We start from the raw sequence: 13,338 nt of genomic DNA, 5'->3' as shown, positions 1-13,338 counted from the left end.
ATAGATCATTTCCAAAAGGTATATTCTAATGTAAGCAATGTATGAAGGTGTCTATGGGGACCAACATTTTAACACATGCTTCTCTCTTTTTGTTTTCCTAGGTAACAGCCTGCGAGCATTGTCCATGTAAATAACAGTGACTGACAATAGTTGAGAAAATGCGGAGGAGGGTGTTGTTGATAGCGCTCAAGAGTCATTTTTCCAGTGCCACGTGGACAACTGGGCTTTCTTAAAGGGACATACTTATCTTTTAGGGGAAATCTTTTAGTATTCCTTTGTTTTCAAATAACTCTGGCACAGATGATAATTCTACAGTGAAAGCATTGTTGGTCACTGTTGTAGGAAATGCAGCAGCCAATTTTCACACAGCCAACTCTCACAGACAGTAATGAAAATAAATGACAGGTTCATCTATTTTAGAGATTGGTCAAAAGATAAATGTTGGCCAAGAAATTGGGAAAGCATACCCTGCTCTTCTTTGAATGGCATAGTGGAATCATGAACGTCTTCTACCTGAGAGGACAGGTTTAACATCTCATCGAAAAATGCATCATTCCCTTCTTCCCACACAGAAGTGTTAGCTTATAATGTGCTCAAGTCTCTGGAGTGGGGCTTGAATCCATGCCTTCTGACTGAGAGGCAATAATGGTGAACCAAGGCTGACACATTTCTATTCAAGTAGGCCACTGCATTGAGGTTAGGAGTGCAGAAATCTACATAAATATCCAGCATATTGATTGAATTGGGCAGTCCTATCGTGCTGCGTTTACTGGTTAATGAGAAAAGAAATGAAGATGTTGGTTCTGCTGGATAGAATAGCAATTGCCTCTTTGATTCAACTGTTGGCATGAAATTGATGTATATTACATGCTAGAAGCAAAGCAATTGAGAGCTGTGGTCACCTTGATCGGCACTGGCACTGCCAAACCTTTAATGGAAGTAACCTTGAAACAAAGTGGCACAGCTTTGTAACTGCTTCCTTCCTGAACCTCAACCTGTAAAAACAGTGCTCTGAAATCACTGTCAGGTACACACATGCACACACACACAGGATGCTGGAGGAGTTAAGTATCAAGAATTGTTTTAAAAGCATCCTGAAAATGGATTCAGGCATCAGACTCACTGCTAGAAAGCAAAGGGCTAATGCTAATTAAACAATGAATGCTTATACAAATCAAACATTTCCCTTACCAGAATATCTAGAACATAGGTCTGGAGACAGCTGGTTAAGGGACACAAAGATGTTCTGCCTATTTGAATCTGTGTGGTGCATCAGAACACAAGAACTAGGAGCAGGAGTAAACCATATCCCCTGTCGAGCTTGCTCTGCCATTCAATATGATCATGGCTGATCTTAGGCTTCAGCTACATTTGTCCGTCCGCTCCCCATTCCCTTAGTTCCTTGACATGTTAAAAATCTGTCTATCCCAGCCTTAAATGTATCCAACAATGAAACATCCACAATCCCCTGCGGTAGAGAATTCCAAAAATTCACAACTCTTTGAGTGGAGTAATTTCTTCTCATCTCGGTCCTAAATGATTGGGCCCTTATCCTGAGACTGCCCCCCAATGTGTTAGACTCCCCAACCAATGAAAACAATTTCACAGTGTCTACCCTATCAAGCCTCCTCAGAATTTTGTAGGCTTTAATGAGATCGCTTCACATTCTTCTAAACTCCTTAGAATATAAGCCCAATTTATTTAGCCTCTCATCACAGGACAATCTTCTCATCCCAGGGACCAATCTAGCGAACTGAGGAGCTAAAGAATAAATGGGCGAGCTGGCATATCTAAGTGATGGCGCTGCATTGATTTGGAGATCATTAAAGTTATCAACAGGGCTATTTGAGGTAATTGCTACTTCTAAGGCCTGAATTCTTCTAACACAGGTGCTGCTAAAATTAGTTAAAGAATTCAGAATGTTTCTTTGCAAAATTAAGATCATACTTTTGAGACTAAAATCCTCAAACTTCAGTTTTCTGTCCTGCATTCTTGCTTAATCCAAGTTCTTTCAGTAACCTTTGTGTACAAATTTCTAGGACATACAAATGGGTATCTGGAAATTTAGAAAATGCATAAGCTAGACAGCAAACCCTAGATGATTTCTTGATGAGGAGATAAGCTGAAAGGGTTAGGGGTTTGTTTGGTGCCCTTATTGAATATTCTCATCAGGGTATCATCTCAAAGTTTTTACAATGCTGTATTATAAGTGTAAGCAGCCAGATCTGGTACATGGCATTCCATTCTCATTCTCCTTCCATTAAATCAAATGAAAGGGGAATCCTGAAAGATAACCTTTGGCACACAAAATGTGTGATAACAGAACTAAATGAACACTAGAGTTTTCATCACATAATTGAGTGACAAACTTCCAAAACTTAAAAAGTAAGTTATCAGCAATAGCAGTGATGTCTCAATTATCTATTACATTTTGGTTTTATTTCTACTAACCATGGTAGCTGCATCATTATCTTGGTCACTTTTCAGCAGAACTGCACATTGATGCTGACAAGCATCAATATCATCCTGGGCAAGATACAACTGCGCAAGCTCTAGCATCACCTGCCACAGAAAACAATAAGGATATAGCATGACATAACACTGCAAGATATTTGGTGGATAATTATATATTATTCCACAATTATGGAAGACTTCTGACTCACTTGGGTGCATGGGGAAACGGTGTTACCACTCTTTTTAGCAAATTGTTTTTTTGATATACGGAATATTCTAACGTTTTTAATGAAATTCAAGATAATGGTGTTTTGTCACCATCACAGATTGGATTAGACAGATAGCCTGATAAATATCAGTGGCATTTAATGTTTTATACATATATATCACAAAAAAAAATCAGTGTTGCCTGTGAAACATATCATTGTACATAGAATTAAAAAAATCTTCTATTCAGGTTGTTGCATCTTGCCATGATAATTGTAAAATGACGTATTATTTGGGAATTCGGCTGCATACCAAAATATGGATTTTTGGGAAAAAAATTACTTTGGAAGTTGTTACCTACGTTTTGACAGTTTTTTAAAAATATCAGACAGGAAAGATTTACCTTCAGACTGCATGTGGCCTGGTTTTTAGGTTCACTTGTGAGCTTAAAGACACCATATTCTCAAATTACTAACTTATTCACGTTGGACATGCTGAGGTTTCTGACAAATTCCCTGGAATTCTGGTTTTAAGACCCACATCTATATGTGAGTTGAGTAGAATATGATATCCTGTACAATACTCCCTTCAGTCAGCCTCTCATCCTGACTTTATTACAGGCAGCAGTTTATCCTTTTATCCTTTTTAAATTTCTAGGTATCTTACAACACATTGGGTTAAATTTCACGGGACACTGTGGTTCCCGTTCCCCCACCCATTCATGATCCTAACAGCTGCCCCGCAACAATTTAACAGTGGGAGCAGCATTAATTGCTTTAAGTGAGACTTCCACCCCTATCTCGGGAGTAAGTCCCACCTTAGAGAATTGTCAGCAAACAGAAGGTGCAAAGTACAAAGCTTACAATGATGAGGAACGAAATTTGCTTCTAGGCCAGTCATTTTTTACTTTGTAATGCTGCCTGTGGAATGCTTTCACAGGCACAGTTCATCTTATATATTCAAAACTGCTTTGTAGTACTTCATTTTAGTATTATCAGGTAGAATATTTAACAATCTTTACTCAAGCTTTCTAAATTTCTCTGAAAGCAGTATCCAATATCACAATTTTCACATTCCAGGATATCTATCCAAACATACACATTCTTCCCTTGTAAAATTAAGGCATAGTCTAGAATTTTTTGAAGTCACCACATGCAATAACTTAGCAACTGCATAACTAACCTTATGATCATTCTCATAATAGACAAGTGCCTCTTTGTAGAACTTAATTGCTTTTTCATAGTCTCTCTGGTCTGTGGCATGCTTTGCTATTTCAGCACAAATCTCTGCTGCAAGTTGCTTCTGGGTAGGAATTGCATCAGTCTGTTCTAGTTGAACTCGTTTTAACACCTGAGCTTGGACCTCCCGTGCCTTTAGAAAATGGCAAAAGCCAAAAAAGAGTGCAAATTGTCAGATTTTAAAATGGCAGTAAATAAAATTGGTAGTGTACATCTGACACATGAAATACACACGAAAATATTCACATTATTAAACCCAAGATTGAGACACATGCTATTATAAATGATAGATTTTTTTTTACAGGACAACAAATGACTTTAAACTTTAGTCCACTGAAAACAAGGATTCACTTGGAATATTACATTCAGAAATAATTGCATTTGAAGCAGATTTTATGTTGTCACCATTTTTCCAAAATCATTCCATCAAGCATGCTGTCAATTAGAGCAAGTCAAGCAAATGTAATGATAAGGAATAATAAGGAAGCGCAAACAATAATGACCTGCAATTCTTAAACAAATATTAACCTTTGGGGAAATACTCTTTAGTTTCTATTAGCATTTATATAACCAAATAAAAATACATGTACTCTAACTCACATAACAAGCAACAGAACTGCAGGATAAAAAAAAAATCAGAGGGACACCCCAAAAAAATTCCAAGGTACTACTGAGTTCCAGAATAGCTGAGAATTCCAACTAAAATATATATGGATATGAGAAATACCTATTTAAGTCCCATGCAGGGTAAATATTTGTTGTAGATTAGTTTAAGATATATTTTAACAACCGGGGGCATGGGATAAAGTGGTCTGAAACACTGTATAATGTCTGACTAATTGGAAATTTGCAGGGATACTTAAGTACTTCATATCAGTATCTACAAAACAGAATGATGATGGAAAGGAGGTAAATCATGAATTGGTTAAAAGTGAGATTAGAGATTTAATAAATAACAAACTAAAGTATTATCGAAATTAGTTAAGCTAAGAGAAAACAAACACCTGGATCTTGAGGGAAATTGGAAAAGTAATAGTGGAGGCCCCTAGAAATTACATTTCAAGATTGTATGTAGAATGGATGTGTGCCAGAGAACTAGAGAGTGGCCAATATAATAAGCATTTTCGCAAAGAGAAACAAGGCAAATGATGGGAATACAGGCCAATCAATTTAACAGCTGTGGGAGGGAAAAACGTGGAATCTTTACAATGAATTTATAAAAACTAGAAGGGAAAATAATTAGAAGTAGAGAAGACATATCACAGAAAAGAAGACTGCGTTTGACAATCACAAACGATTTCTTGAAGAAGGTGACAGGTATGATGAATAGCAGGGGAAATAGTGGATATGGTGTATGTTCAAAGTCTTTGACAAAGCACCACACAGGAGACTGTTGGAAAAGATTCAAGGGCTTGGAATTTGAGTAAAGAAAGCAATATGGAAGTATAATTCCTAATTTTCACTGCTTTACTTCAAAAACAGATGCACTGGACAGAGTTCAACAACAGCACTAAGTTTTAAAATCACCACAAAAAGACAGTGAAGAAAAACAAACGAAATAAGAAAAATGGCAGAAGGAAAATACATAACGATATTTTTAAACTCATGAAGATAATTAGAGCATTTAATGTACAAAATCTTTACTTTGCTACCAGAAAATGATAAATAGAGCACATGATTAAAGCCTCAGATTACTTTAGATGTTAAGCTGCTATGTTATGAATGAATGCTACCAAGCATCATAAATTCAGACTTGGATTATATTTATAAAATAAATGGAGAGATTCCTGATTAGACAGGAAGTAAGGGAACACTGATCATGTACCACAGCATGAGTTAATAAAAACTAGCCCGAGTAGGTCCTATATATGAATGTAAACCTTGATAGCTTGAATCACTGTTTGTCACTCTTACCTTGATTATGTTATACATCCATTAGATCTGTCAAATATCTATTAAACATACTAGGTTTAATAGTGCTGTTTAAAATCATTTAGTGTTTTGTTAAAATTAAAGAAAAACTGTCCCTTCTGGCAGGAGGGGCGGCCCTGGAGGACATAGATTTAAGGTAATTTGCAAATAGACCAGGGGGCAGATGAGGAGAAATTACTTTCTGAATTGAGTTAGGGTGATCTGGAAAGCACCACCTGAAAGATTGGTGAAAGCAGGTTCAGTAACTTTCAAAAGTATATGTGATATATATTTGAAAAGTATAGGGAAAGAACAGGGAAGTGAGACAAATGGATAGCTTTTCAACAGAGCCAAAACAGGCACAATTGGTTGACTGGCCTCTTTCTGTACTGTATGATTCTATGATATCTATAGCAACTACAATATATAAAAAGCCAGATATTGTGGGTGCATAAAAGTAATTTTTTCATATATTTATTTTTAGTACAAAGATTTTATGCACTCTAGTGATGCATTTTAATTTGAGCAAAGCAAAATTATGCCATTAAAGAGACAACTATTGCATTAATTTCACTGTATTTATTGACCTTGAAGGCATTATTTGAAGATGTGAAACTTTTGAAAGCTTAAATTAACTTTCAATATGCAAACAAGTAAAAATGAAATAAAGTCTATTCACCCTCTGCAATGCAAGGATGGCATCTTCAGTCTTCTCCTTCTTGCTATACATTTTTGCTAGAAGCATTAAATATCGTGCATCTTCCATCAAAGCTTGAAGGTCACTTACTGTAAAAGATTGAAGATCTAAAATATGATATAAAAAGAATTTTCATTCTTTTATAAATCGCACTGAGGTAGTTCTTGTTTTGTAAATTTTACTCAACATTGTTTATCCCATTTTCCTTCATGCTCTTTTCCTTTAACCATCTGTTTAAACTGTCTGCAAGACAACTGCCTGTCTTGAAGGTTTCTATTTTTATGCCATCCAGCAATAAATCATGAAAAGAATGTAGTGAACGCGACAGGTTATTCATCACTTATTAGTTATTACAGCCTAATAAATGAATCGTTTGTGAATTTAGCTAAATTATGGGAAAGCTTTTCAACTTGCCACCTGAGTATAAAATCAGTATTACAATTGTTATTACCATGTCCTGTTCTGGCAACCACATGATTTTCATCTTCATTGAAAGATGGGACAGTTTCTGTAACAGGTAACCAATATGTAATGCTATGCTCCCAAGTTGAAAATCAAATAAAAAGAGGAATTCATGAATGTTTCTAATTTTCAATTGTAGTTTCATGATGTTTGAAAAACAACACAATCTTTAAACTCCCAATCTACAGCAACTAAATTATTTTAAAAAGCCAAATATTGTAGATATTACATAATGTGGCTGTCCTGCCACTCCCAGTGTAAACTAAGGGGTTATTTTTGTAACATATTAAAAGTAAATTTTTGTGTGCCACTAATGAAGTTAGATACATTTAAATCATTTCCTTCTGTTACTAAATTCAAAAGTGAACCAATTCATTCCCCTCATAAAAACATACCATAATCATGTTCTAATGACTGCAATAGGACCTTTTCTGCCTTCTCATACTGCTGAAGCTTAAGCAGGAGCTCAGCTAAGTCATAACGAAGGAAATTCTGCTGTCCAGTCTTCACCGCTGCTTCATAGTAATTAATTGCCTTTGCGGAAAAATTAAAAGAACAAAAGAAAGAAAGATTTGGATTTATATAGTGCTTTTCAAGACCATCAGACATCTTTACAGCCAATTAAGTACTTTTGAAGTGCAGTCACTGTTGTAATGTAGGAAATGAGGCAGCTAACTTGTGCACAGCAAACTTCGACAAACAACAAAGTGATAATGACCAGATAATCTATTTTTGTGATGTTCATTAAGGGATAAATATTGGCCAGGACATTGGCAATAACTCCCTTGTTCTTTTTCGAAATAGTGCCATGGAATCTTTTACATCCACACAAGGCAGATGGGGCCTCAGTTTAACGTCTCATTCAAAAGGCAGCACTCCTGACAGTGCAGCACGACCTCAGGACTGGAGTATCATCCTTGATTTTGTGCCCAAGCCCTGGTGTGGGACTTGAACCCAGAACCTTGTGACTCAGAGGCAAGAGCGTTACCAACCACATCATGGTGGCCACGAATAACTAAACATAGCTTTGACTGAGCCCCTCATTGTAGCAACAAATCATGCGTATTATTAATCAATTAATTCCCCCCCAATTTCCTCCCGGGCATGAAGGCCTAATGCATGCTAGGGTAGGGTTTCCACAGGTAACAGAAGCCCACAAGCACTTTACGCAATAGCTTAGGCTATTCAAATGTGGAGACACCAGGATTAAATGCTATCCATATTTCTTCCAATATCCACACAAATTATTATCAGAGAAAACATTAAGTTTCACCAGGAGCAGCTCTTTCTTGTTGTGTTGCTACATCTTCCCTTGCCTCTGAGTTGAGAGTTGACGACCTTTGGATCTTCAGGGTTACATGGTTCTGGTAATAGAGGGCAGTCCAGGAGATATTTCATCACTTGGGACGCCTCTCTGTAGTCACAGTTGACAGAATTAATTTAGCTACATCTCCACTTCTGCATAATGGGCAGAATTCTCTGCCTGTGGGGCGGGTGCGGACCTGACTGCCGCCCGGGAACGGGTCCGCGCCACCATTTTACGCGTGCGGGCGGCGGCGGGACTGCAATAACCACTGGGTCCAATGGTGACCCGACGGCCTGTTTTAAAAAGTTGCTGCAGCCTTTCAAAGGCTGTGAATCATGGCCAGTGGAAGGGCTCCCCAGAGTGCTGCTGGTGAGCAGGCCAGGCAGGAGGGTCATGCAGGGGGAGCACTGTGACCCTCGTTTTTCTGATGATTGCCTTGCTGCCCTCCTCGAGGAGGTGGCAGCACGGCTGGAGGTGCTCGTTCCCCAGGACGGGAGGAGGAGGCCTCCCCACATGACCAAACGGGCCTGGGAGGAGGGGGCGGAGATTGTGAGCTCCCACGATGTGGTGCGGCACACCTGGATCCAGTGTCGCAAGCGCTTCAATGATTTGTTGTGCTCAGGAAGGGTAAGTACCATGTTGACATTGGTCACTTAACCCAGCAGGTAGGCTTTGCTCTCTGGTGCCCTGCAATGTCCCACTCTGGTTGGGGTGAGCCGTTCGCGAAGAGAGTCCAGGTACAAGTAGCACTAATCAATGCTCTTCTCTCCTTTTCAGGAGAAGAATGCACATGATGCCGCCGAGTGGGTGAGGACTGGCGGAGGGCCATTCTCAGCTGTTTCGAGCAGGGGGCCCTAGATTTGGAGAGGCGCCGTGCGTCCAGGTCCACCGGTGTCGGTGAGGCTGTGGTACCACGGGCAGGTATGTTTGCCCAGCAGTGAGGTCACCACTGTTCTCCCAACAGCCATGGCAGTGCTGAATGTTCAGTGATTGAAGTTTGCAACATGGCTTGACCATTGCTTATGGAAGAATGAGCGCATAATGATCTGGGGGACAGGGATGCACATTTACATTGTTAACTGATCCAATGTCCTTGTTCTTCCTTTCAGCATCAGCGGAGCAGGGCCGGGAGGAGGAGCAGCAGGGGCCCCCTCTCACACCTGAGGGTCCCGAAGTCACGGACTCACCAGCGTCACACCACCTCTGCCAGGCAGGCACCAGCGCAGATACTAGCACCTTGGTGGGAATTAGAACATCGGCTAGTGTCCTGGGGCACGGCGGTGAGGCCATTTCACAATCGCTGAAGGAGCTGGCAGAGACAGAGAGTGCCCATGGCGCCAGGAGTCAGAGGGCTGCAGGGGACTAGGTGCATGCTCAGTCGGTGCCCGATGATGTGCCTCTGGAGAAGTCTGCAAAGCAGAAAATGCAGGAAATACAGCAAGGTGTGCGGGAGCATCTGGTGGAGAGACATGAGGCTATGCTTAGCTTGGTCTCCGTGGTGGAGGAGTCTACGCAGACTATCGCCGAAGCAATGAGACTCATGGCTGAGCACCATGTGCCCTCCATGGAGAGAGTGGCGACTCTCGTGGAGAGGCTCCTCCAGAGGCGAATCAGGGCTTCCTGGGGATGTACTCGGACCAGCAAGCCCTCACATCAGCATTGACCTCAGCTGGTCAGTGCCAATGTGGGAGATGGTCTGGGCACCATGTTTCCCAGCTCGGTGCCCATCCATCCATGGTGAGCAGGGAGGTCCGAAGTGACCTCACGTCGGTGAAGCAGCTGCCTGTCATCTCTGCAGGCTCCTCTCAGGGCGCTCCGGATGAGGGCGGCAGTTCCTCCATCCCTCTGCCAGTGACCGTTGCATCCGGTGAGGCTGCGACGACTGGGGAGATGCCAGCTGTGGAACAGGCCGCTTCTTCCCAGGCGGGGCCAGCACAGGCTCCACGGGCCAGAGGACGACTGCCAAGGTCATTGAGGCCAACAGGACAGCAGAGTCAGCAGCTGTCTCCGATGCGAAAACATAAATCCGAAAACGTAAACATACGGCACCTTAGACACACCATGGGTTTATCACTGGTGCTTTTATGTTGACCCACAATGACGTCTTTATGAGTTGGTTTGATGTTTAACACCTTTGTCATTTTGTTTTCTTCAGTTCCTTTGGTTGTAATATTAAATTCAGACATGTCACCATGGCTGAGGGTGCCTCTTTTCTTTTGCAGGTGGATGGTTTCTAATAATGTTATGAGTGATTTGTGGGACATTCAGCTTTATTAACAAGGCCCTTAGTTAATGTTCCTATCCAGCAGATTTTACACTTAGGTATCGAGCATGGAGCCTGCAGCCCAGGCTTGTCCTGGAGGTCCATATGTGGTGTGCTAATTGAAGGTCCGTTGGATTAAAGCCTCCCAGGTGTCCCTGGAGTAGCCAGGGCCAGCGTCTACCCCCTCAGCATTTCCCTGTGCATGCTCATCGTCGGACTCACTGCTGGACTCATTGTGTGCAGCCGCATGCACTGCGTCTACATCTTCATCGTCCACAGCGTCCCCCCTTTGCAGCGCAAGATTGGGGAGAGCACAGCATGCAACCACTGTCAGTGACCCACGATCTGGGGGGTACTGGACTGTGCCCCATGAGCGGTCCAGGCATCGGAATCGCATCTTGAGAAGACCAATGGCTCTCTCCACCACAGCCCTTGTGGAGGCGTGGCTCCTATTGTACCGCTGCTCAGCTTCTGTTCTTGGATGGCGGAGAGGCGTCATGATCCACCTTCTGAGGGGATAGCCCTTGTCACCCAGCAGCCATTCATCAAGCTGGGCTGGAACACTGAGGAGCCCCGGCACCTGGGAGTGTCTGAGGACGTAGGCGTTGTGGGAGCTGCCTGGGTACCTTGCACAGGCTTGCAGAGTCAGCATCCTGTGATCACACACTATCTGCACATTCATGGAGTGGAAGCCCTTCCTGTTGATGAAGGTACTGGGCTCACCTGCTGGCGCCTTGATAGCCACATGTGTGCAGTCTATTGCACCTTGGATGCGGGGGAAGCCAGCAATTGCCGCGAAGCCTCTGTTTCGCTGTGTCTGGCCTGCCTGGTCCCAATGGTAGTGGATGAAGGTCAAGCACATCTGAACAGAGCGTCTGTCACCTGCTTGACACAAGTGTGAACAGCTGATTGGGAGACACCGCAAAGATCACCCACCGACCCCTGGAAGGAGCCAGAGGCATAGAAGTTGAGGGCAGCTGTGACCTTTAGAGCCACTGGCATGGGATGCCCGCCCACACAGTTAGCGGAGATCTCAGGCCCAATCATCTGACAGATATAGTTGACTGTCTCCCTTGAGAGATGAAGCCTCCTTCGGCACTGCACCTCAGACATATTGAGGTAGCTCCTTCGCCGCCTGTATACCCTGGCAGCAGGATAGTGGTATCTTCTGCGGCCCCTTCCGCCTTGGACGACCTCTTGGCCCTGCACCCCTTGTGCCTGCGCCTGCCCTCACAAAGGTGGCTCCCCTGGAGGCTGAATGTGTACTCCTGGCTTCCTCCCCCTTATAACACTCCCTCCTCCTCAGAGGAGGTGCCTCCAGTGGAGAGTTCAGCTCCCATTCCCAGGCTAAGGGAACGCTTCCTGAAACCTGCAGGCCCAAAAGAGATTCCTCACTGCAGAGTGCTGACCTGAAGGTTGTGAGTCCAGTCCAAGCAGCTGGTATGCGTTTTGAAGTGTTGCAGATCACACAGGCAAGTATTAGTAACTTTGAAAAAACAATATTTGACAGAGCACACTCACGACCCCACTGAGCCCTCTTATCCCACCCGTTGATGAGGTTTATACAAATGTGTCCTACCCACCTGCCCATGTGATGACCCGAAGATCGCACGGGCGCCGAAAAATTGCCATCAACCTTAATGCCCGTTAATTAATGGTGAGTGCGCATCAGATATCATCGCATGCCCGCCCAACGAAATATTGCGATGGCGTGCGGTGACGTCGGGATGCTTGCCTGATGTCACTGCGCATCATTTTATGCGCGGGCGTGCGGGCCCTCCCCCGTAATCCAATGGGAAAATTCTGGCCAAAGTTTTTGTAGCGGCCAACAACAGTACAGAGGCAATTGAGTCATAGCCAAGTAGGCTGTTTCATTGGCTTCTGGTGGTCATTAGATAGATTAGATAGGTCATTTGACAACTCGTATGCCTTCATCTGTAGATACGACTAATTAGCAAGACAGCAGCTGTGGGGGCTACAATCTAGGGGCTGGGCAGTATGTAAGAAGCTGCCCCCTCAACATGAGCCTCCCCTTTGCTTGTTCTTCCTGGAAGAGAAGATGATGAAGATCACTGGTCTTGTTTTGTCCATTCTACTCTCTAAGTAACTTGTCTCCTTATGATGGGTGGAGCAACACCAGCAAACAGATGTTCACAAATAGGTTTCAGCCAGTAATAGCTATGCAAGCTACGGTGAGGACAGGAACCAACTTCTTGGCATGGGGAGCATACCCGAGACTGACCAGGAACTGAAAACCAAATTCAGATATTTTTCTCCCTAGTCCAGGAGTACGGAAACAAACTGCAGCACCCCTAGCCTGAACTGAGCTGAGATCAGGGATCAAAGCTGAATTATTCTTCTAACTCCATGGCTTGTGTGCATCATACTATAATTTTAACTGCTGAATATTTTGGGAAGATCAGGTAATTTTTCTTCTTTTAAAAACTAATTTATAATAATCTGATTTCCACATTACTATAAACAGCAGTCAATAGATGAACATTCATTGAATAGGAATTCGATCAGAGGGCAATTTACTATTCTATACAATTTACACTGTCTTAAAGGAACAACTGAATAGTTATAAACAGCATAGTTTACAATAGGAATTCCATTAGGGAGCTTCTGGACTAATACAGAAAAATGTCTTATAACTGACCTTCGTATAATTATGTGTTTTAATAAGAGCTTTTCCAATCTTGCTAGCCAAAGTTCCATCTCTTGGATTTTTCTTTAGAGCTTGTTCGTATACATCAATGGCTTTTTCAGGCTGCAATGAAATAGAAAATATCAGTTTCAT

The 13,338-nt window shown here is 42.4% G+C and overlaps 1 protein-coding gene across 3 annotated transcripts in view; it reads right to left on the bottom strand.

The window, feature by feature from the left end:
- Positions 1 to 13,338, bottom strand: part of ttc21b (tetratricopeptide repeat domain 21B) — a 90,880-nt gene that overhangs the window by 21,220 nt on the left and 56,322 nt on the right. For 2 of the 3 annotated variants that reach the window (XM_078552305.1, XM_078552307.1), the window contains exons 17-21: positions 13,198 to 13,308; positions 7,365 to 7,503; positions 6,490 to 6,614; positions 3,844 to 4,032; positions 2,452 to 2,562 (exon numbers count right to left, since the gene is read on the bottom strand). In XM_078552305.1, coding sequence (XP_078408431.1) covers positions 2,452 to 2,562; positions 3,844 to 4,032; positions 6,490 to 6,614; positions 7,365 to 7,503; positions 13,198 to 13,308 — 675 coding nt within the window. The remainder of the gene's footprint in view (positions 1 to 2,451; positions 2,563 to 3,843; positions 4,033 to 6,489; positions 6,615 to 7,364; positions 7,504 to 13,197; positions 13,309 to 13,338) is intronic. The other variant, XM_078552306.1, reaches the window with a different exon arrangement.

Source organism: Cetorhinus maximus, chromosome 11 (assembly GCF_964194155.1).
Source record: "Cetorhinus maximus chromosome 11, sCetMax3.hap1.1, whole genome shotgun sequence".
NCBI classification, from domain to species: Eukaryota; Metazoa; Chordata; class Chondrichthyes; order Lamniformes; family Cetorhinidae; genus Cetorhinus; species Cetorhinus maximus.
The sequence above is the reverse complement of the archived record's forward strand: the minus strand, read 5'-3'. Positions and strand labels throughout refer to the sequence as shown.